The sequence below is a fragment of the Rhinoderma darwinii genome, chromosome 10, assembly GCF_050947455.1.
Source record: "Rhinoderma darwinii isolate aRhiDar2 chromosome 10, aRhiDar2.hap1, whole genome shotgun sequence".
NCBI lineage: Eukaryota > Metazoa > Chordata > Amphibia > Anura > Rhinodermatidae > Rhinoderma > Rhinoderma darwinii.
The window spans coordinates 24,960,554-24,981,460 of record NC_134696.1 but is presented as its reverse complement, the minus strand read 5'-3'; the positions used below and the strand labels follow the sequence as shown (position 1 = coordinate 24,981,460).

At 42.4% G+C, this 20,907-nt stretch overlaps 2 protein-coding genes across 3 annotated transcripts in view; one reads left to right on the top strand and one right to left on the bottom strand.

The window, feature by feature from the left end:
- The first annotated feature begins 45 nt into the window (after nt 1–45).
- On the top strand, nt 46–16,808 carry LOC142661878 (something about silencing protein 10-like). The gene is made up of 16 exons (XM_075839540.1): nt 46–122; nt 2,706–2,790; nt 4,389–4,445; nt 4,871–4,927; nt 5,705–5,846; nt 6,718–6,792; nt 7,963–8,087; nt 8,824–8,967; nt 9,215–9,286; nt 14,053–14,093; nt 14,206–14,302; nt 14,652–14,792; nt 15,497–15,609; nt 15,694–15,751; nt 16,308–16,415; nt 16,572–16,808. The coding sequence occupies exons 1-16, from the start codon at nt 106–108 to the stop codon at nt 16,662–16,664; spliced, it is 1,425 nt and encodes a 474-aa protein (XP_075695655.1). The 5' UTR covers nt 46–105; the 3' UTR covers nt 16,665–16,808.
- A 1,486-nt stretch (nt 16,809–18,294) lies between these two features.
- Nucleotides 18,295–20,907, bottom strand: part of PPCS (phosphopantothenoylcysteine synthetase) — a 7,506-nt gene continuing 4,893 nt past the window's right edge. For both annotated transcript variants that reach the window (XM_075839538.1, XM_075839537.1), the window contains exon 3: nt 18,295–20,467. In XM_075839538.1, coding sequence (XP_075695653.1) covers nt 20,138–20,467 — 330 coding nt within the window. In that variant the 3' untranslated portion in view covers nt 18,295–20,137. The remainder of the gene's footprint in view (nt 20,468–20,907) is intronic.

Here is a 20,907-nt window from a genome sequence, read left to right as displayed (position 1 = left end):
TATGAAAGGAACGTAAGTTGTTTTCTGTGTTGCTGGGGGGACAATATTTTGGGACGGACCGGATATTGCATGCACATGGGAGCGGAGTCTGGCTAAGAAGGCATCATGGTGAAAACGCGGAGGTGATCGATGTTGTGTTATGTGGAGAGGGTTCAGGGACGGATAAGCGTGTTGTACAGTTGTCGTGACAGTTATAGGTTGTATTGCGACATTTTCCCACAACTGACTTTCGTAGTCATTATAGAGCGCCCCCTATGGTCCCGCCGTACAGCGCTGTATTCTCGCCTAGAAACTATCCAATGCTTCTAGGGAAGAATATCTTACTGTAATGGAACATGCTGCGATATTTTTATTAGTGCACCGATCAATGAGACAGCTGGTTGATCGGCGCTCGTTTGCTCCTGTCACAAGGAGCTATGTATGGGGGCGAGCGCTCGTTACTCTGATCGCTCGTCCCCATCAATTTCCATCATGTCAGCAACGCGTCTCCCTGTTTACACATGTAGATGTGCTGCAGACAATGGTGATTTTTAATGCTGCATTAAAGAGCAGATCAGCCGATGAACGATCGTTTGTCCGATACTTGGACATGGAAAGGGGCCAAAGTTGCCCAAGTGATAATTTATTATTTTTTTAGACTTGAGCCCTGCTGCATAGAGAATGAGGGAACCTGTTATTAGGTTTGGAGCCACTAAACCACCATCATATCCTATACGACTGGGGTTTAGTGTTCAAAGCCTGTCCATTTAGAAACCGGACGTATAGGTAATAGATAGAAGAAGTTACTGAGAGGAGGCCGGAGGCAGCGCGCACATGAGGACAGTACACGTCTCCTCACAGCGCATGTCCAATGTACTGTCCTCCGCTTCATATGCGCTAAACGGCCGGTTTCGACTTGGGCAAGTTTGGAACACTGAACCTTGTCAAATCTCATCCAATTTTTCACATTCATTTTAGGGTTATGCTGCCGTAGCTGTACTAAGGTCATTTCTCCCGGCGTGCAGCAGTGGCTTTCCATATAAAATTTGCCGGTTGCCACGTTAGATGCCTTTTCCCACCACAAATATTTGATGGCATATTAATAAAACCTACCACTTTTCCAGCAGACAGATCTCTCAAAGTATTCCTCATACACACTGACTCCCGCAACGTCCTTTACCTGCAGTCAGATGTTATTATCAGGGTAACCGCTCAGCAAGGAAACTTCAATCGCCAGATTCTTCCCTGGCAGCAGCGCTCCGCTCTGGCCGTAGGCTGGTTTACACGGGCAGATTTCTGCCAATACCGATCGGCACTCATTTAAAGAAAACCAGTCACCTCTCCAGACATGTCTATTTTATTAAATACTTGCATTCCCCATGAAATAATTCTGTAGCATCTTTACTTAGAACTTTGCATTGTGTTCCTCTGTTATTCCTCCTACAAATTGATTAATAAGATGACAACTGGGTGTTACCATTCCCCTTGTCAAAGGGCTGTGTCCCTACACAGTTTCACTCTGTCAGCACTGACACCCTCCCAACTAATAACACCCAGTTGTCAATTATTCATACATTTCTAGGGGGAATAAGAGAGGAACGGCGCAACATATTTTGTCATAAAAGATGCTTCAGAATTGTTATTTCATGGAGAATACAATCATTTACTTAAAGGGGTTTTCCAAGTTATTTAAAAAAATTGGCCACGGTTGGAGGGATGCAAAAAACAAGAGCCATTGCTCAACTCCCGTATCCCCGTCGTTCGAGCGCCGCCGCTCTGTTCCTTCCCGCCGCTGTGTTTTGACATAGCTGCAGCCATGACGTGCCCGTATACCCATGTGATCGCTGCAGCCAAGCACTGGCCTCAGTGCTCCTGTGCCCTATACCCACTGAGACCAGTGATTGGCTGCAGCGATCACGTGGGTATACATCCGCGTCATGGCTGCAGCTATGTCAAAAAAGCGGCGGGAAGGAACGGAGTGGCGGCGCTGGAACGACAGGGATACGTGATTTGAGCAATGGCTCTTTTTTTTGCATCCCTCCTACTGTGGCCAATTTTTTAAATAAGTAGGAAAACGCCTTTAAAACAGACATGTCAGGAGAGGTGACAGGTCCTCTTTGAAGGTCCTTTTATGTCAGCCGATATAAACTGGAAGAACAATCATTTATACAATCATTCGGTCCCCATACAATTGACATATTGTCAGCAGCACATCACGGTTAGATACACGGGTAGATGTCCTGCCGACAACGATTATTTTTAGGGCTGCATAAAATGTACAATCACCTGATAAAAGCATTTGCCCGTTCTTCGGCTGATCGCTGTCCTGTTTACACAGGGCAATTATCGGGAACTATTTTTATGAATGCTTGTTCACCTGATCATTGGTCCGTATCAATGAGCTTTAAGTGAGAGTAGTCCCAATCAGAGGACTCTGTTACCTCCTAAATAGGGCACATGTAAATGGGTTGTCCAAAGTAGACTGCTTCTTTAAATGCCGGCACTAGAAGATTTCTTTCTTTCTTTCTTTCTTTCTTTCTTTCTTTCTTTCTTTCTTTCTTTCTTTCTTTCTTTCTTTCTTTCTTTCTTTCTTTCTTTCTTTCTTTCTTTCTTTCTTTCTTTCTTTTCTTTCCTTCCTTCCTTCCTTCCTCCTTGCATTTCTGTAATAATTGTTCTCGGCCCATATAACCATAAGAATGATAACCATAAATGATTAATTCCTACAGTAACCTATGGCCTAGGAAAGAAAAAGCAAATGAAGATGTGTACGATGAATCACTGTCCAAAGCAGATGTCCCTTCATCCAAAGAGGTGATTTGTCAATGCATGCTGCCATGAGGAATTGGCGCTATGGTATTTTTATGAAGGGTTGGTACCATCTGGACAACCCCTATTCTAAATGAGTAACTGCGGGTGATCAGTTGATTTGCCTCTGATCCAATTGGCTGTTATTACCAGGGGAAGCTGTGGGTGGCTGCACAATGTCATTTGAGTAAAAATCTGACCTGTATTATATTGTTGTATTGAGACCTCCTGGAGCTGCTCTATCTAGGCTAATAGAGGGGGTCCCCAGCTGGAGAGGGGGGGAATAAACAGTCTAAGGTTTTAAATGGGTTTTCTTAAGTTGCGTAAGTGGTTGCAGTGCATCGTAATACTGTAAGAAAGCATTGCTATATACTCACCTTTTAAGGGAAGGTGTCATGAAATTATTATTTTTTTTATCATATTGCTTTTAGTATGATAAAAAAATAAAATTTATTTGTTTTCTTGTGCTCTACTTTTTACTTTATTTTTACTCTATGGGATGGGGGCTGCTATTTTTTTTTCATTTCTGTATATGTCGATTAACGACACATACAGAGATGGAATACGGCACATACATCCACATAGAGAATGGGAACGGGAGCCGTTCCATTCACTGCAGCGTACACCGTCTGTGTGGGAACGGCGCATGCGCCGCTCCCACACAGACCAAAATAAAGCTCTTAGCAGAGCGAAATCCGGCGCCATTTTCATGTGGACCGGAAGCTGCTGGTGGACAGTCGACGACTTCCGGCCATATGTACGAGGAAGCGAAGGCGCAAGGAATAGGAGCGGAGGTGGCAGCGGCGGCAGGAGCAGGTAATTTATGTTTGTGTATGTGATGTGTGTATTATGTTCATGTATGTTAGTGTATTACTGTCTGCTGAGCCCTGTATCTAATCCTCCTACATTGTGCATTCGCTCAGAAAATGGCGGCACACAGTGTAGGAGGTTTGAAGATTCGACCCCCTCCTTCTCCTGGCACTAGCCAGAATAAGGGAGGGGGGATTGTGTGAGGACACTAGAGCGAGTGTGTCTACCCCAAATTTGCAGCATAAAGCAATGAGGTTGCTTTACCACATTGACTGTGCTGCAATTTTGGGAACTGCTCCCTCTAGTGACCAGCACATGGAAATGTTATAAATTAGAATCTAATTTATAATATTTCCTGACATGTGAAACAATTAAAACAATGTGTAATCACTCAAATAATGATTGTTTAACTAAAAAAATAAAATAAAATTCTAGCGACACATGCCCTTTAAGAGAAGCCTAATTCAACTGTCTCTGTCTGGTGCTTCACCACTTCTTGCCCTGCAACGTAATGATTTATGGTCTGTGACCAAAGCACAGCACCCTATCATAGGTGCCTCAGAGTTGTCGCTATAGACGTTATTGCAACTCGGCCACAGTCACTTGAATGGAGCTCAGCTGCAATTCCAGACACAGCCCAGGTACAAGAGGGGCACTGTTTTTGGAAAGAAGCAGCTTTTTTTTTACCAAACAAGACTTCAATAAGTTTTCTGCGAGCTAATACAAATGACATTGTCTACAGTGCTTATTCTAGTTTATTAAAGTTATGAGACTGACTATTTTGTCTTTTACAGATATCCTCAGATTACTATCATGATGAAATTGATCAATACCACGAAAAGGAGTTGATGGTAAGTCTTAAAAGGGGTATTCTAAATGTAGATATTTATGGCATAGCCACTGGGTATGCCATAAATCTCTGATGGATGCTGGTGCCACCTCTGGGAGACGCAACAATCTCCAGAATGGGGTCACCCGATCACCCTCTGGCCTGGTGAGGCAGAGAATAAAAGAAGAGGTGGGTGCCGCGGCTGCTTCACCAGGCGGGATGGGGGTAGAGTGACCACTGTTCTGGGAGTTTGTGAAAGTCCCAGAGGTGGCACCTGCATCTATAAGACATTTATAGCATATGTTATAAATGTCTTTTTGGATATAACCCCTTTTCATGCTTTCTTCCAGAGCTTGCCATTACCATAACCCCCATAATACAAGCTTTGTGTTTCTTTTGACACCTGATTTTCTTATTTGACCACATTATTCTTCCAATTCTTAACAGACGGTGATAGAAAAAGGAGTGACATTTGGCAGCGATGAAGAACAGATCGACAGTGAGGTATGTTATCCGGTTTTGCGCTTGCAGATCCAGTAAAATCCTTTAATCCAGAAAGCCTTATAATCCGGCGCTTGTTTTTAGCACAGAATTTGCAGTAAAATGTGAATTTTCACTAGACTAGAGGCATAAGGTTATGTTCACACACTTCGCAAAAAACGTATGAAAATACGGAGCTGTTTTCAAGGGAAAACAGCTCCTGATTTCCAGAAGTTTTTTAAGCCACTCGCGTTTTTCACAGCCGTTTTTGGAGCTGATTTTCTATGGTGTCAATGAAAAACGGCTCCAAAAACGTCTCAAGAAGTGACATGCACTTCTTTTTCGCGGCTGTTTTTCAAAACGGTCACGTAAAAAAAAATCCCCGTCGGAACAGAACGCTGTGTTTCACATTGAAATCAAAGGGCAGATGTTTGGAGGCGTTCTTCCGGTTTGACGGCCCAAAAATAAGCCGTGTGAACATTCCCTAACACTGAACAGGAATAATCAATATGACTATTCTGTTTAAAAAAAATAAAGTTTCTAACTTTATTAGTTTGACCTATAAACTTTTCTATAACCGTCTGATAATCCAGAATGTGCCAACCACCATCAATTCACTGTAAGGCCAAGGGTAGCTGCCACCGTGTCCACCATAGAGATTCTGCAGTATTACATGGTGCCCATTGAGATCGAGAGATGTCCTCTCTTTGGCCCTATACAAATATCTAGCCAATTTCTTTTAATTGTCACGTTGTATTACTCTGCTTCTAAAAAGTTTTGTTTCAATTTTTATTTCTGCAGGATGAGGTTATGCCTCTTGATATTGAGGAAGATGATGATGATGATGATGAAGACGACGAGGAGGAAGGAGGCGATGATGATTATGAGAAGGAGGATGATCGTATCTCCATGGGCAGTGATCTAGAAGATCGTGACAAAGATGGTGAGCAAGCAGTGCTAAATCTTAACCTCAAAGGGGTTTGTCCATCACAGTAAGTGATTCCATATTGCTAGGTTATGCCATCAATTATTTACAGGGTAACTTAAGTTAAAAAAAAATTTTGACATTTCATAGTGACATGTCAGAAGTTTTGATCGGTGGGGGGGTCCGAGCACTGATACCCCCCACCAATCGCTAAAACAAAGCAGCAGTAGCGCTCTGAGTGCTGTGCCGTTCGTTTCAGATTGGCTTTCCTCGGAAAGCCGAGCGAACGGTGTATGTACCCCTAGACTTTTTATTGAGCACGTACGTCGCTCCGAGGAGAGCCAATCAGAAACAAAGCGGCACAGCGCTCACCCGAGCACTTCTGTCACTTCGTTTTAGCGATCAGTGGGAGTTTCAGTGTTCGGACTTCCACCGATCAAAACTTTTGACATGTCATTTCGACATCTCAAAAGTTTTTTGAAAGTTTAGTTGCCCTTAAATGTGGCGTTGGATCTCAGGGGCACCCACTGATTCCTAGAATAAAGGGGGTTGCCGCCTATATCATATCCTCTGCTCTGCATTGTTCCTGATCAGCGGCGGCTGTGCTGCAGTCTCTCCATTCTAGAGATAATTGGTGGTCCCAGGAATTGGACCCCCACAATCTGTGATGGCATATCCAAGTGAAATGTGACTATTGCTGAAATGACTATTGCTGCAATACAAAAGCTCCTTTTAAAGCTTGCATACTTCATGCAGAGCACGTATTGTTCTGCATATCTTTGTGCAGGACATATCTGGTGTAATATAAAATGACATATCAGGGCTTCATTGTGATAAGTTGGGTGGATGTGTCCGTATAATTCACCAACCTCATGTGTTCTTTTTTCAGGTCTTCCAGATGAATTGGCGTGGGGACAGAGGAAAAAGCTGTATTATGACACAGACTACAAAGAGCTCAAGACAAGTAAGTAGGGCTATTTGTTTTACTATGATTCCTCCAAGGGCTGGATTTGTATGGCCCAGTGCCTACTCCATGATTGTTTAGCCTTGTATGGTTACATTTGTGGCATGCATGATGGTTAAAAGCAGAGTTTTTGACTTAAAGGGAATATGTCGCTAGACATTTTTATTTTTTATTTTTTTTATTTTTTTAGTTAAGCAATTATTATTTACCTGAATACACATTGTTTTAATTTTTTCACAAGTCAGGAAATATTATAAATTAGATTCTAATTGATAACATTTCCATGCATGTGCTGGCCACTAGAGGGAGCAGTTCCCAAAATTGCAGCATGGTAAATGTGGTAAAGCAACCTCATTGATTTATGCTGCAAATTTGGGGTAGACACACTCTCTCTAGTGTCCTCACACAATCCCCCCCCCCCTCCCTTAGTCTGGCTAGTGCCAGGAGAAGGAGGGGTTTGAATCTTCAAACCTCCTACACTGTGTGCCGCCATTTTCTGAGCGACTGCACAGTGTAGGAGGATTAGATACAGTGCTCAGCAGACAGTATAACACTAATATACACGAACATAATACACACATCTTACACGAAAATAAATTACCTGCCGCTGCCTCCGCTCCTATCCTTACCCCTTCGCTTCCTTGAACATATGGCCAGAAGCCGCAGCCGGAAGCCGTCATCTTACTGTCCGGCAGCGGCTTCCGGCCCACGTGAAAATGGCGCCGGATTTCGCTCTGCAAACAAGCTTTACTTTGGTCTGTGTGGGAGCGGCGCATGCGCCGTTCCCAAACAGACGGCGTACGCTGCAGAGAATGGAATGGCTCCCGTCCACATTCTCTATGGGGATGTATGTGCCGTATTCCATCTCTGTATGTGTCGTTAATCGACACATACAGAGATGAAAAAAAAAAAATGGCAGCCCCCATAGAGAAGTAAAAGTAAAAAATAGAACACGAGAACACAAATAAATACAATTTATGTTCATATCATATTAAAAGCAATATGATAAAAAAATATATAATTTCATGACACCTTCCCTTTAATGGGCTAACCGTGGGCTTTGTGCAAAAATGAGACTATATTCAAAAATCAAAAGTTGGTCCTATCAAATTGTCGAGCCTGAAATAAAACTGCGGAATATAATGTATGAATTCAAATTTTGTGTAATAGAAGTGAAGAAAAGCAAAGAAGAGTTGGAAGCCGAGGCTGCAGAGGAAGAGGAGGAAGCGCAGAATGTTCAGCTGCGTCTAGCAAAGGCCCTCAATGAGGAAGATTATGGGTTGGATTTCATCCAGGTATGCTGATTATTGCCTAGTAGATTGCTTTCCCCTCAAGACATCAGAACAGCGACCTCTGGGCTTTTGGGTCTTTCCAGAGTATTTGCAGGCAGACTTTTTTGAGATGCCATGTTTCTGTTGTTGGTCTTTTTGGGTCATCTCTTATTTCTAAAGGAGTCCTCCATCAACACGGCTTTAAAGTGGACCTATTATTTCACTTTTCTGGTTGTTTTTGGTTTTTTTTCTGTGTTGGTCCAAAACTCTGTGCTGATATAATGGTTTAAGTTTCTTTTTTCTGTTCCATATTTCCCAATCCTCTTCTTCCCTTTACACAGCCATAGAGAAAGATTAATAACCTTCTGGCTGTAATTTATGATCTATTAGAATATGATACAATTCTGGGGGGACGGCTGTAGACCGCTCCAATTGAACTCAATAATAAGTGCGTATTTTATGCGCCCCCTAGTGGTGGCTACAGAAGCCACTATCTTATCATATAACATATAGCTGTGCGAATAAAAGAAAGGATTCGGAGTTCTGTAGCAGAAAAACGAACCCTATAAATATAGATAAATGGATAGATTAACGAGCACAGAATTTTTCATTAATTTAGATAAAAAATATTTGCTCAAGACGATACAAATACATTGACCTACAAACCAGCTAGAAACTTCCAGATTTCATGTCCCAGTGAAGTGTAATCTCTTGGTTTGATGATTTTCTTTTATCATTTACCCGAATTGTTTCTTTGTAGGCATTTGCAGAAAAAAGTGAAGAAAAACCAGCTGAGGAGAAGATTGTGAAGGATTTGGAGAAGATGTCTGACAAGGAGAAGAGGAAATTGTTGAAGAAGGAATCACCAGAGCTAATGGAGCTGATACAAGATCTTAAGCTGAAGGTGACACAACTTCTTACTGCTGAATGGATGAAGTTTTACATTTTACGCAATCGTTAGTTATTGAACAATGTTGGCAATGTCTTGCTTGCGCCTCCTATAGGCTTCCCTGTAAGTCCGACCCCTTTGTGGGAGAGCTATTCTGCATACTTCCCAGGGAGCAGTGCCCCAGAGACTCCCTACTATCTGGACCTCAATATCTCTCATAGTCTATTAACTTTTTATCTTTTTTTGTGTGTGTATCTAATAGTTGGCTGAAGTGAAAAATCAATTGGAACCATTGATTCAAATGGTGAAGAAAGGAATTATCCCTAAAGGAAAGGTAATTAAGATTAGGAGTGCTTAAAGGAAATATCTTGCTTACTTTTGAAGCTGTAATGGGAAATCATTTTAAAGATCAGCTCCGTGTTGCTAGGAGGAATTTGGTTTAAAGGGAATGTGTCGCTAGAATTTTTTTTTTTGTTTCAGTTAAACAGTTAGTGTATAAATGATTAAACATTGTTTTAATTTTTTACATTTTTTCACTAGTCAGGAAATATTATAAATTAGATTCTAATTTATAACATTTCCATGTGCTGGTCACTAGAGGGAGCAATTCCCAAAATTGCAGCATTGGCATGTGGCTCTAGCGTCCTCAAACAATCCCCCCTCCCTTATCTTGGCTAGTGCCAGGAGAAGGAGGGGGTTGAATTTTCAAACCTCCTACACTGTGTGCCGCCATTTTCTGAGCGAGTGCACAGGTGTAGGAGGATTAGACACAGTGGTAATCAGACAGTATAACACAAACATAATACACACATCACATACACAAACATAGCTTACCTGCTCCTGCCGCCGCTGCTGCCTCCGCTCCTATTCCTTGCGCCTTCGCATATGGCCGGAAGACGCGACCGGAAGTCATCATCTTACTGTCCGGCCGCGGCTTCCGATCCACATGAAAATGGCGCCGGATCTCGCTCTGCCGAAGACCTTCCTTTTGGTCTGTGTAGGAGCGGCGCATGCGCCGTTCCCACACAGACGGCGTACACTATAGTGAATGGAACGTCTCCCGTTCGCATTCTCTATGGGGATGTATGTGCCGTATTCCATCTCTGTATGTGTCGTTAATCGACACATACAGAGATGAGAAAAAAAAATGGCAGCCCCCATAGAGAAGTAAAAGTGAGAAAAAAGTAGAACACAAGAACACAAATAAATAACATTTATTTTAATAACATAATAAAAGCAACTGCAAAGGGGAGACATTTCCTCAACCTGTTGCAGGAAAATTTTATGGGCCAGTTTGTGGAAGACCCGACTAGAGGTGAAGCTCTGTTGGATCTGGTCATTTCTAATAATGCAGATCTTGTTGGGAATGTCAATGTTCGTGAAAACCTCGGTAACAGTGATCACAATATAGTTACATTTTACCTATACTGTAAAAAACAAACGCAGGCTGGGAGGGCAAAACATTTAATTTTAAGAAAGCCAATTTCCCCAGGATGAGGGCTGCAATTCAGGATATGGACTGGGAAGAACTAATGTCAAATAATGGAACAAATGATAAATGGGAGATTTTCAAATCTACTTTGGGTTATTATAGTGCAAAATTTATTCCTACAGGTAATAAGTATAAACGACTCAAATTAAACCCCACATGGCTTACACCTTCTGTGAAAGGGGCAATACATGACAAAAAAAGGGCATTTAAAAAATACAAATCTGAGGGTACATCTGTAGCCTTTGTAAAATATAAAGAGCTTAATAAAATCTGTAAAAATGTAATAAAATCAGCAAAAATACAAAATGAAAGGCAGGTGGCCAAGGATAGTAAAACAAATCCCAAAAAATTCTTCAAGTATATAAATGATAAAAAGCCAAGGTCTGAACATGTAGGACCCCTAGATAGTGGTAATGGGGAGTTGGTCACAGGGGATCAAGAGAAGGCAGAGTTACTAAATGGGTTCTTTAGCTCTGTATATACAACAGAAGAAGGAGCAGCTGATGTAGCCGCTGCCGGTGCTGTTAATATATCAGTTGATATACTGAATTGGATGAAGGTAGATATGGTCCAAGCTAAATTAAATAAAATAAATGTACACAAGGCCCTGGGACCAGATGGGTTACACCCTAGAGTTCTTAAAGAGCTTAGTTCAGTTATTTCTGTCCCCCTCTCCATAATATTTAGAGATTCTCCAGTGACTGGTATAGTGCCAAGGGACTGGCGCAGGGCAAATGTGGTGCCTATTTTCAAAAAGGGCTCTAAGTCTTCGCCGGGTAATTATAGACCAGTAAGCTTAACATCAATTGTGGGGAAAATGTTTGAGGGGCTATTGAGGGACTATATACAGGATTATGTGACAATAAATAGCATTATAAGTGACAGCCAGCACGGTTTTACAAAGGACAGAAGCTGTCAAACTAACCTGATCTGTTTTAATGAAGAGGTGAGCAGAAGCCTAGACAGAGGGGCCGCTGTGGATTTAGTGTTTTTGGACTTTGCAAAGGCATTTGACACTGTCCCCCATAGACGCCTAATGGGTAAATTAAGGACTATAGGTTTAGAAAGTATAGTTTGTAATTGGATTGAGAATTGGCTCAAGGACCGTATCCAGAGAGTTGTGGTCAATGATTCCTACTCTGAATGGTCCCCAGTTATAAGTAGTGACCCCAGGGTTCAGTGCTGGGACCACTATTATTCAACTTATTTATTAATGATATAGAGGATGGGATTAATAGCACTATTTCTATTTTTGTAGATGACACCAAGCTATGTAATATAGTTCAGACTATGGAAGATGTTTGTGAATTGCAGGCAGATTTAAACAAACTAAGTGTTTGGGCGTCCACTTGGCAAATGAAGTTTAATGTAGATAAATGTAAAGTTATGCATCTGGGTACCAACAACCTGCATGCATCATATGTCCTAGGGGGAGCTACACTGGGGGAGTCACTTGTTGAGAAGGATCTGGGTGTACTTGTAAATCATAAACTCAATAACAGCACAATGTCAATCAGCTGCTTCAAAGGCCAGCAAGATATTGTCGTGTATTAAAAGAGGCATGGACTCGCGGGACAGGGATGTAATATTACCACTTTAGAAAGCATTAGTGAGGCCTCATCTAGAATATGCAGTTCAGTTCTGGGCTCCAGTTCATAGAAAGGATGCCCTGGAGTTGGAAAAATACAAAGAAGAGCAACGAAGCTAATAAGGGGCATGGAGAATTTAAGTTATGAGGAAAGATTAAAAGAATTAAACCTATTTAGTCTTGAAAAAAGAAGACTAAGGGGTGACATGATTAACTTATATAAATATATTAATGGCACATACAAAAAATATGGTGAAATCCTGTTCCTTGTAAAACCCCCTCAAAAAACAAGGGGGCACTCCCTCCGTCTGGAGAAAAAAAGGTTCAAGCTGCAGAGGCGACAAGGCTTCTTTACAGTGAGAACTGTGAATCTATGGAATAGTCACCGCAGGAGCCGTCACAGCAGGGACAGGAGATGCTGCAAAAAAGGCTTAGATAATTTCCTAGAACAAAAAAGTATTAGCTCCTATGTGTAGAAATTTTTTACTTCCCCTTTCCCGTCCCTTGGTTGAACTTGATGGACATGTGTCTTTTTTCAACCGTACTATGTAACTATGTAACTATGTAATATATATATATATATATATATATATAAAAAAATAAATTTGCGACACCTTCCCTTTAAAGTGACTCTAAAAGGCGTTATCCGGTTTCAGTAAATAATAGTGAATTCTTTGTATAGTGGAAAGCTATACAATTTTGCAATATACTTTCTGTATTAATTCCTCAACATTCCTTGTTTACTTTAAGTGGATACAATTCTGTCCATGGTCATCTGATGGACACACAGGTGCAGGGCTCGTTACAGTGTGTATCGGAGTTCTGTCTTTTAACGATCCCAGCACCTGTGTCCATCACATGACCATGGACAGAATTTTATCCACTGTAATTAAACAATGTAGGGTTCTATTTAATGATTGCATGCCGAGATATTGAAAACCACAGGGAATTATTACAGAAAGTATATTGAGAAATTGTGTAACTTTTCATTATGCAAAGAATAATCTTTATTGGCTTAAACCAGAATATCCCTTTAAAGGGTTCGTGTGAAATTGAGCAAGAACAGCGCCACTCTTGTACATGGGCCATGTATGGAATTAGTTTAGCCCCATTCACTTGTCACGAGTGTCGCGGTTACTGGAAGCAGGCAGCCATGTTTTTCTCACCCTTTAAGTGCTGCATTCATGTTTACAGGAGCATATTATTGACTGTACAGTACATATATAGCATATCTCTATTTTCATCTTACACATTTGTGTTGACAATATATCGCTATTCTGTGTAACATACTTGATAATATCCTGTTTAAAGGAATTGTTCCAAAAAAAAGACTGTCAACCAGACAGGAATAATCTGGGCAAAACTGATAATGTTACATGCCGGGTGCAGGGCCTGAGGGGGCAGAGCATGACACAAGGATTTTATTTGGTGTTCCTTGAATCCTTATGTCATGCCCCACCCCCTCGCGACCTGATTTAGGGATAACGCAGAGTATCAGATTTGTCCTTTAATGTCTGGTGTCTGGGACTCTTACATCTATAAAGAACAGGCCAATCCTATGCTAACCATCCCTAAAAAAGTGACACTAGATGTACAATCACTGTCCATTTAAATTATTGAAACTTCAGAATGAGGCCCCTTGCGCATGATCGTGCCCGTAATCCCGCATTTGTGGACTGTGCTCCCATATAAAGCACGGTCCATAGAAAGAAAAAAATAGGACCTGTCCCATCTTTTGCGGAGCCTTTCTACGGCCGGGACACCTTCCCGCAAATATACGGGTTGGTTACCGTGGGCCGTAATTACGGACAAATTCTATGGTGGTGTACGCGGGGCCTTTGAGTTCTTAATGATTCCTCCTACGTAGATGGTCGGCAGTGTCTATGGTCTGTTCTTAGGATGAGCGGGGGTCTCAGCTACTGGCTCTCCACCGATGACACTTTATAACATGTCTCATTTGACACATTCTTTTCCATCTACCATTGTAAATGAATAAAGATTTGGTTGTTGTGTTTTATAGGGAACAGTTTACCTACACACTAAATACCAGCTCTATTTAAAGTAAGTGCCATGCGGGAGTTCTGTCCCGTTTTTTCCTATGTGCTGTACATTTGGTGTCATCATCATCATCATCATCCTCATTCTGTACTCTCTTCTATTATGTCTTTTTTAGTTACTGCACAAACATTAGTTACTACCTGCAACTGAAGGCAAAAAGAATACCAGTCACCGGCCACCCTGTGATAGAACGACTGGTCACATACAGAAATGTGAGTTATGTGCTATCACACACAAATGGATGTAAATTTTTCTCAATCATTTGTTTTAAAGGGGTTGTACAGGATTAGAAAAGCATGGCTGCTTTTTTCCCAGAAACCGCACCTGTCCACAGGTTGTAAGTGGTATTGCAGCTCAGCCCCATTGAAGAAAATAGCGCTAAGCTGCAATACCACAAACAACCTGTGGAGCGGCGTGGGGCTGTTGTTGGAAGAAAGCAGACATGTTTTTCTATTCCTGTACAACCCCTGTATGGTGCAGTCTCCCCAGTTGTATTACTCTCTCTATTACGCGCTCGCTTGCCGGATCTCCAGTATAAATATTTTTTCTCATTCTTTTTAGCTGATAAATGACTTGGTGGTTGTGGATCAGAGGTTATCTCCACAAATTCGTCTGCTACTATCAGAGGCTTTTCAGAAAAAACTTTCTGAAAGAAAACTTCCCGCCAGTCAGCCTAAGCCTCCTAAAAAAGCTGCTGTCAAGGTAAATGGGTGTAAATTAATTGTGTTCACATGGTGCGTCGTGTCTCCCGAAAACAAAAAAACATCATCTGCCCCTGAGCTCTGGAATTGGAAGTAAATAACACTAATAAAAGGATATGCATCCGTATTGTGCACACTATGGAAGTCCATTTCTCACATTGTGTGTTGTATACACTATCTGGCCAAAAGTATGTGGACACCTAATCACACGTATAAAAACTTGTACATCCCATTCCAAATCCATGGGTGTTAATATGGAGCTGGGTCCCCTTTTGTGGCTATGACAATCTCCACTCTTCTGGGAAGGCTTTCCACAAGACTTTTGAGTGTCTGTGGGAGAGGGTCTGGCTCGGAATCTCCTTTCAAGTTCATCCCAAAGCTATTGAATTGATTTGAGATCAGGGCTCTGTGCAGTCACTCGAGTTCCTCCACCCCAAACTTATTACACCGGGTCTTAATCACTCTTAGCAGCCACTCTCTGCTTTGGATAATAGATGAGGGTTCCGATTAGGGGACCCCTCCTATTAGCTTTATGACCCAATAAGCCAAAGCAGCTGCCCCTTTTGATAGAATTGTATGATTCTTTTGATTTTGAAAAGACTACCTTGACATTAGGACTCCCATTTTACATTCATCAGCCTGCTATGCTGTGATCTACAATGTACTTGGTCATTTTAATACCATAATATTTTGTGTGTATTACAGCGCCCTGCGGAGCCCGATGACAGCGATATGGATGAAGAGGATGCTCTCAAATACTACAGAATGATGGAAAATAAATTGTTAGAAAAAAGGAAACCTGGGGAGGCGCAGGCTATGTACGTACTTTTACTGACCATGATGTAATATTGTTTTCTTAAAGGTTCTTACTCCCTAATACTATGAAATTGTTGTTTTTTTAGTGAGGAGACTCTATATGAAGAAACGGATCCCAATGCCAAGAGAGCCATTACTTACCAGGTATCATGGACGTTCTATCAATTACAGCGGAAAGGGCTGTTCTAAATTACCAATGTGTAACAGAAATCTCCGAGCAGTGCCAAAGGGCTATGATTCTTGAAACCAATGGTAGTCCGATATCGGATAATTCACACATGTATCAGAATATCATTGTGGCTGGATCTCTCCTTTAAAGGTACAATTCTACGTGTAACCTCTGCCTGAATTGATAATGCTGCTTTCAGAATGCAACCCCTGATCAGCTCCTGACACCGCCAGCAAACAGATGATTTTCCCGGGGGAAGCCGCTGCAGGATAAATGTAGTATATACGGCGGCCATTCAGATGAATGATTAGAGCACGCCAGAGCGGGAGCTGCTCATTCAGTTCTGGCTCACAGAGAGGGGTCCCAAGCAGGGCACCCCCCCCCCCCTCCGCTATAATCATATGCTCTAATAGGGGAGATCAATTAAGATTCATGGATTACAAGTGTATTTCATATGTGCTTTAAATTATATGATCTGTATTTTGCATTGTCTGTCTTGAGGTAATAAGCTTTTCTTTTTTTCCATTGCAGATTGCCAAGAATAAAGGACTTACACCAAAAAGAAGAAAGATTGATCGTAACCCAAGAGTTAAGCACAGAGAAAAGTTCAGACGTGCTAAAATCCGCAGAAAGGGCCAGGTATGTATCTGTATAGTCTGCTGCAGCCAATCACAGCTGCAGCCAATCACAGGAGGCCGGACAACAGAGGGACACGGATTCTCATGAACGGTCTCCATTTTTGGTGTCCGTATTGAGTTTTCTGTTTATTCTTACCTATGTTTCTGCTGTTAACAGGTACGTGAGGTGCGTAAGGAAGAAGTGCGATATTCCGGGGAGAACTCTGGTATCCGCGCTGGAGTTAAGAAGAGCATCAAGCTTAAGTTTTAACATTTATGAGTTAAAAATGTGTACAGTTAACATTTGTAATTGTGTAACTTTCTTTTATTTCCAAAGACAATTCTTCTTATTATTGTGATCCTATCCTACATTTAATAAGTAACACTCACATTAAACAGTCTCAATTTTCATGAATGGAATTTTCTGTTCCTCTTTGTAATGTTAATTGTGTCGGCCTTCCTGGCCCAGATGGAGATCTTAGGTTGAGTTCTCACGTTGCAGATTTTACCCTTTGCTAAGCAAAAAGGTGAGATCTGCTTTAAATCTGCTACAAATTTGCAACGTGTTAACTCAGCCTAAGGCCTCATGCACACGACCGTATTTTTGTCCTCCCGTAAATACAGGTCCTTGGTCACACGTATTCGACCCGTATTTACGGGCACGTTTTGGTTGCAAAATTGCACTGCAGTAATCGGCAGCCCCTTCTCTCTATCAGTGCAGGATAGAGAGAAGGGACAGCCCTTTTCGCAGAAAAAGTAAAAGAAATTCCTACTTACCCGGCCGTTGTCTTGGTGACGCGTCCCTCTCTTGACATCCAGTCCGACCTCCCTGGATGACTCGGCAGTCCATGTGACCGCTGCAGCCTGTGATTAGCTGCAGCGGTCACATGGGCTGGAACGTCATCCCAGGAGGCCGGACTGGAGGAAGAAGCAGGGAGTTCTGGGTAAGTATGAACGTCTTTTATTTTTACAGGTTGATCTATATTGTGATCGGAAGTCACTGTCCCTGGTGCTGAAACAGTTACTGCCAATCGTTTAACTCTTTCAGCACCCTGGACAGTGACTATCCACTGACGTCGCCTAGCAACGCTCCCGTAATTACGGGTGCACACACGTAGTCACCCGTAATTACGGGAGACCCATAGACTTCTATGGGCCTGCCCGTGCCGTAATTACGGCCTGAAATAGGACATGTTCTATATTTTTCAATGGCACGGGCACCTTCCCGTAAGCATACGGGGAGGTACCCGTGGCCAATAGAAGTCCATAGGCCCGTAAAAATGCGCCGTAATTACGGGCATTTTTATGTTCGTGTGCATAGGGCCTAAAAGCGTGATTGGTCAAACCCTTCTAGACCTCCTCCAGGAAAAGATCATGATGTTCTTGCTTCTTTTCCCTGTTAATCCACAATTTTGTTGGAGTTTTGTAGCCAGTGCCGGAAGTGGATCCTAAAGACAGGAAAGACTGGATACAAGACAGCACAATGTGAACAAGGTCTTATGTCTTAAAGTCTATGGCCATGTCAGTCTAACAGCCAAATGTTTGCCAATTGGGTGTCATCCTGAGATACGCTTGACTTGTACACATCAGGATCTCACAGCCCAACTGCATTGAAAAGCAGTCAACTTTTTTTTTTTCAATGCCATTCTCTTGCATATATCGGCCCTATACCCAGCCGGGTGGTTTCCAATGGTTCCACTGTAGGTGGTGTGAATTCAGCCTTACTCCAATGCTGCCTGTCAGAGGTCCCTGATGTAGTTCACTTCTCAAATGTATAAAAACCGATGTCCTGACGAGAGTGACGTATTAAAATGATCTGTGACATGTAAAAGGTTAGATACAAAGAACTGAATCCATGTCAATAAAAGCCGGACCAGGCAAATAGTATAAAACACTTTCACTGCTGTAAAAAGAAAACAAAACTTTTAATATGGATTTTAGTGACAAAACTAGTGTTTTAAGACCAATAGATTTAGCAGGGTCGGGTGAGGGGGTCTTAACGGACAGTTTCCTAGATGCACGCTAAAGTTCAGGCCCTAATGGGTACCCATTCTACCCACCTCTAAAAGCGTGATCAAGCACCGCAACGTAACCCTTCTTACTCCTATTCTGCGGTTCCTACGCATTTTATGTCCAATCATCTGCTAATGAGTACGTCAGGGTTTTTGTCTTTGGTCGTACGGGCCGCAGGCTACGTTCTCCTTTTGAGATGCAAATTTGATCATATCCTTGCCCCTAAAGGACGTGCCCTCCTTCCGTGCCAATCACAATACGGTCTTTGTTCTCCTGCAGAGCCCATTTGGCTGGGTATCCCACATGAGGGCACTAGACTGGTCTATGGGGGGGGGGGGGGGGCGTTAGACCCCAGCGTTAGTATAGTGATACCTGGTAATGTCGCAGGCTACCTGACATGCTTGTGAACATACGTGCAGCCGCTCATGGAACATTCTCTAATAATATTAGCCAGGTGTTAAAATAAAAACATCTGCAGCAGACTCCTAAAATACCACATATGGCTTAGGCCCCATGCAGCAGACCGTAGAATTTGTCCATAATTGCGGAACACTTCGCTTCCATTGCCCACGGACACCTTCCAGTATATTTGCGGGACGGTGTCCGGGCCGTAGAAAGCCTCCAAAACATAGGACATGTCCTATTTTTTGCTTTTTTTGGACCATGCTCCCATACTTTGTAAATGTTATACGCTGAACTTTGTATGGGAGCACAGGCCGAAAATGCAGCTGGCTGTCCGCGGCCCGCCGTGCCCATAATTGCGGACTGTGATTACGGGCACGGCCGTGTGCAGGGGGTCTTAGTCCGCATTCAGAAGCCTGTAATGTGGAGGGATTTTTAACGTCCATATGACCTGGATTCCCATTGGTTTAAATGAACAGAATATTCTGATGGCTTCCGATGTAGATTAACCACTGAAGTACTAGATATCACCAGGCACAGTGCCCTTGACAGTAGAGCAATGTTCAAACTAGACTAGAATATAAAGGGTTTGTCTAGTGTTATGTATATAATGGGGTTGTCCAATGAGTACATGGCACTAAATAAATGGCCACAGAGCGATTCAGAGTGGGTGCCGTTGTTTGCGGCAGCTCTCCCTTCTCATAGAGAAGGTTCCTAAGCGGGAATCCCCTCTATAACATCCATCTACCGGAAGGCCAGGCCCATACATCGTGTAAATATTAGGCATATGATATGGTCGACAAATCTGCATCAAAATCCCTATATGTATGTAGTATATTTTGTTGCAAATTTTGGTTCAGATAACAGCCGTAAATTTAACTTTCGCCACAAATAGGGGATGCTGCCAAAAGGGTGAATTCACGTGGTTCCACATCGAAAATTTACAGTACAATACGTACGGATGGGGTTTTAAAACCCCCATCAATGTGTAACGGAAAAAACCCACATGGAATTAAGGGCTTACTGCCAATTTGACCCTTTCCAATGCATGGGGTAGAATCGACATCAATGCCCGCATGTAACACATTCAGATTTTGGCAAGGATATCCCGTTTGGCGGACATGCTCATGCGTATAACATTTACAGCACGTTGGACGTGTACATAGATGGCAGTAACCCAAAGATTGGACGGCAAGTTGAGGATCATTGGTGTCCCTAGAGCAGATACCAAAAGTTCCTTTCCTGTATATGAACCCCTTATAATAGAGGTCCACCATTATAGGACCCTAATTTAACCTGGGTTTCTAGTTTCAGCATTAGGATGAGCGGCTATTTGACTTCAGTCCCCCCCATAAACTGTGTGTGGCGTAAGGTCAAGTCCTTGATGATCTTTTCTTCGATCTCCACCCCCGAGCCGTCTTCTTCATCAGATACGGACAGCTTAGTCTCTTCCGTGCTGGTCACAACAACCACAAATGCTCTCCGCGTGTCCAGGATGTTTGCCACCACCACCTGATGCCGGTAAGTCGCCAACGCTTTCCTCGCCTTCTCAATTAGGATTTCTGTATCTGTTTCCAGTTTAAAAGAAATAACAAAAGCTTTGGGGGCCCAGTCCTTGACTAAGGGAGACAGCATTTTGGGAACCATCTTCATTGTGATCTGAAATACAAAGAATTGCGATTATACATAATATGACACTTCTCCTGCAGGCTTAAAACTTCTCGCAGCTGAAGGTTTGCCACAATGTATTCAGTACAGACAACCCTAGCTAAAACACACCAGCAGCACAAATCCCTCTCTTCCCCTGACCGTTTGCAACAATGTATCAATGCAGGTAAAATGTATCATCCTGGAGTCCAGCTGAGGGAAGGATTGATTAGACGGGATACAACTGTAGCAAACTCTCAACTGTGAGAAGTAGAAGGTCTGTACGAGTTCCAGCCTCTAGCTGTGGGAAAGATTATTTCCATTTACTGATTTCCAGAGCTGCCCTATTGACAAGGGGAATGGTAACAACCAGTTGTCAATTAATTGATACATTGCCAGGAGCAATAACAGAGGAACGGCAGAACACTTTTAAGATGCTCTGAAATTCTTAC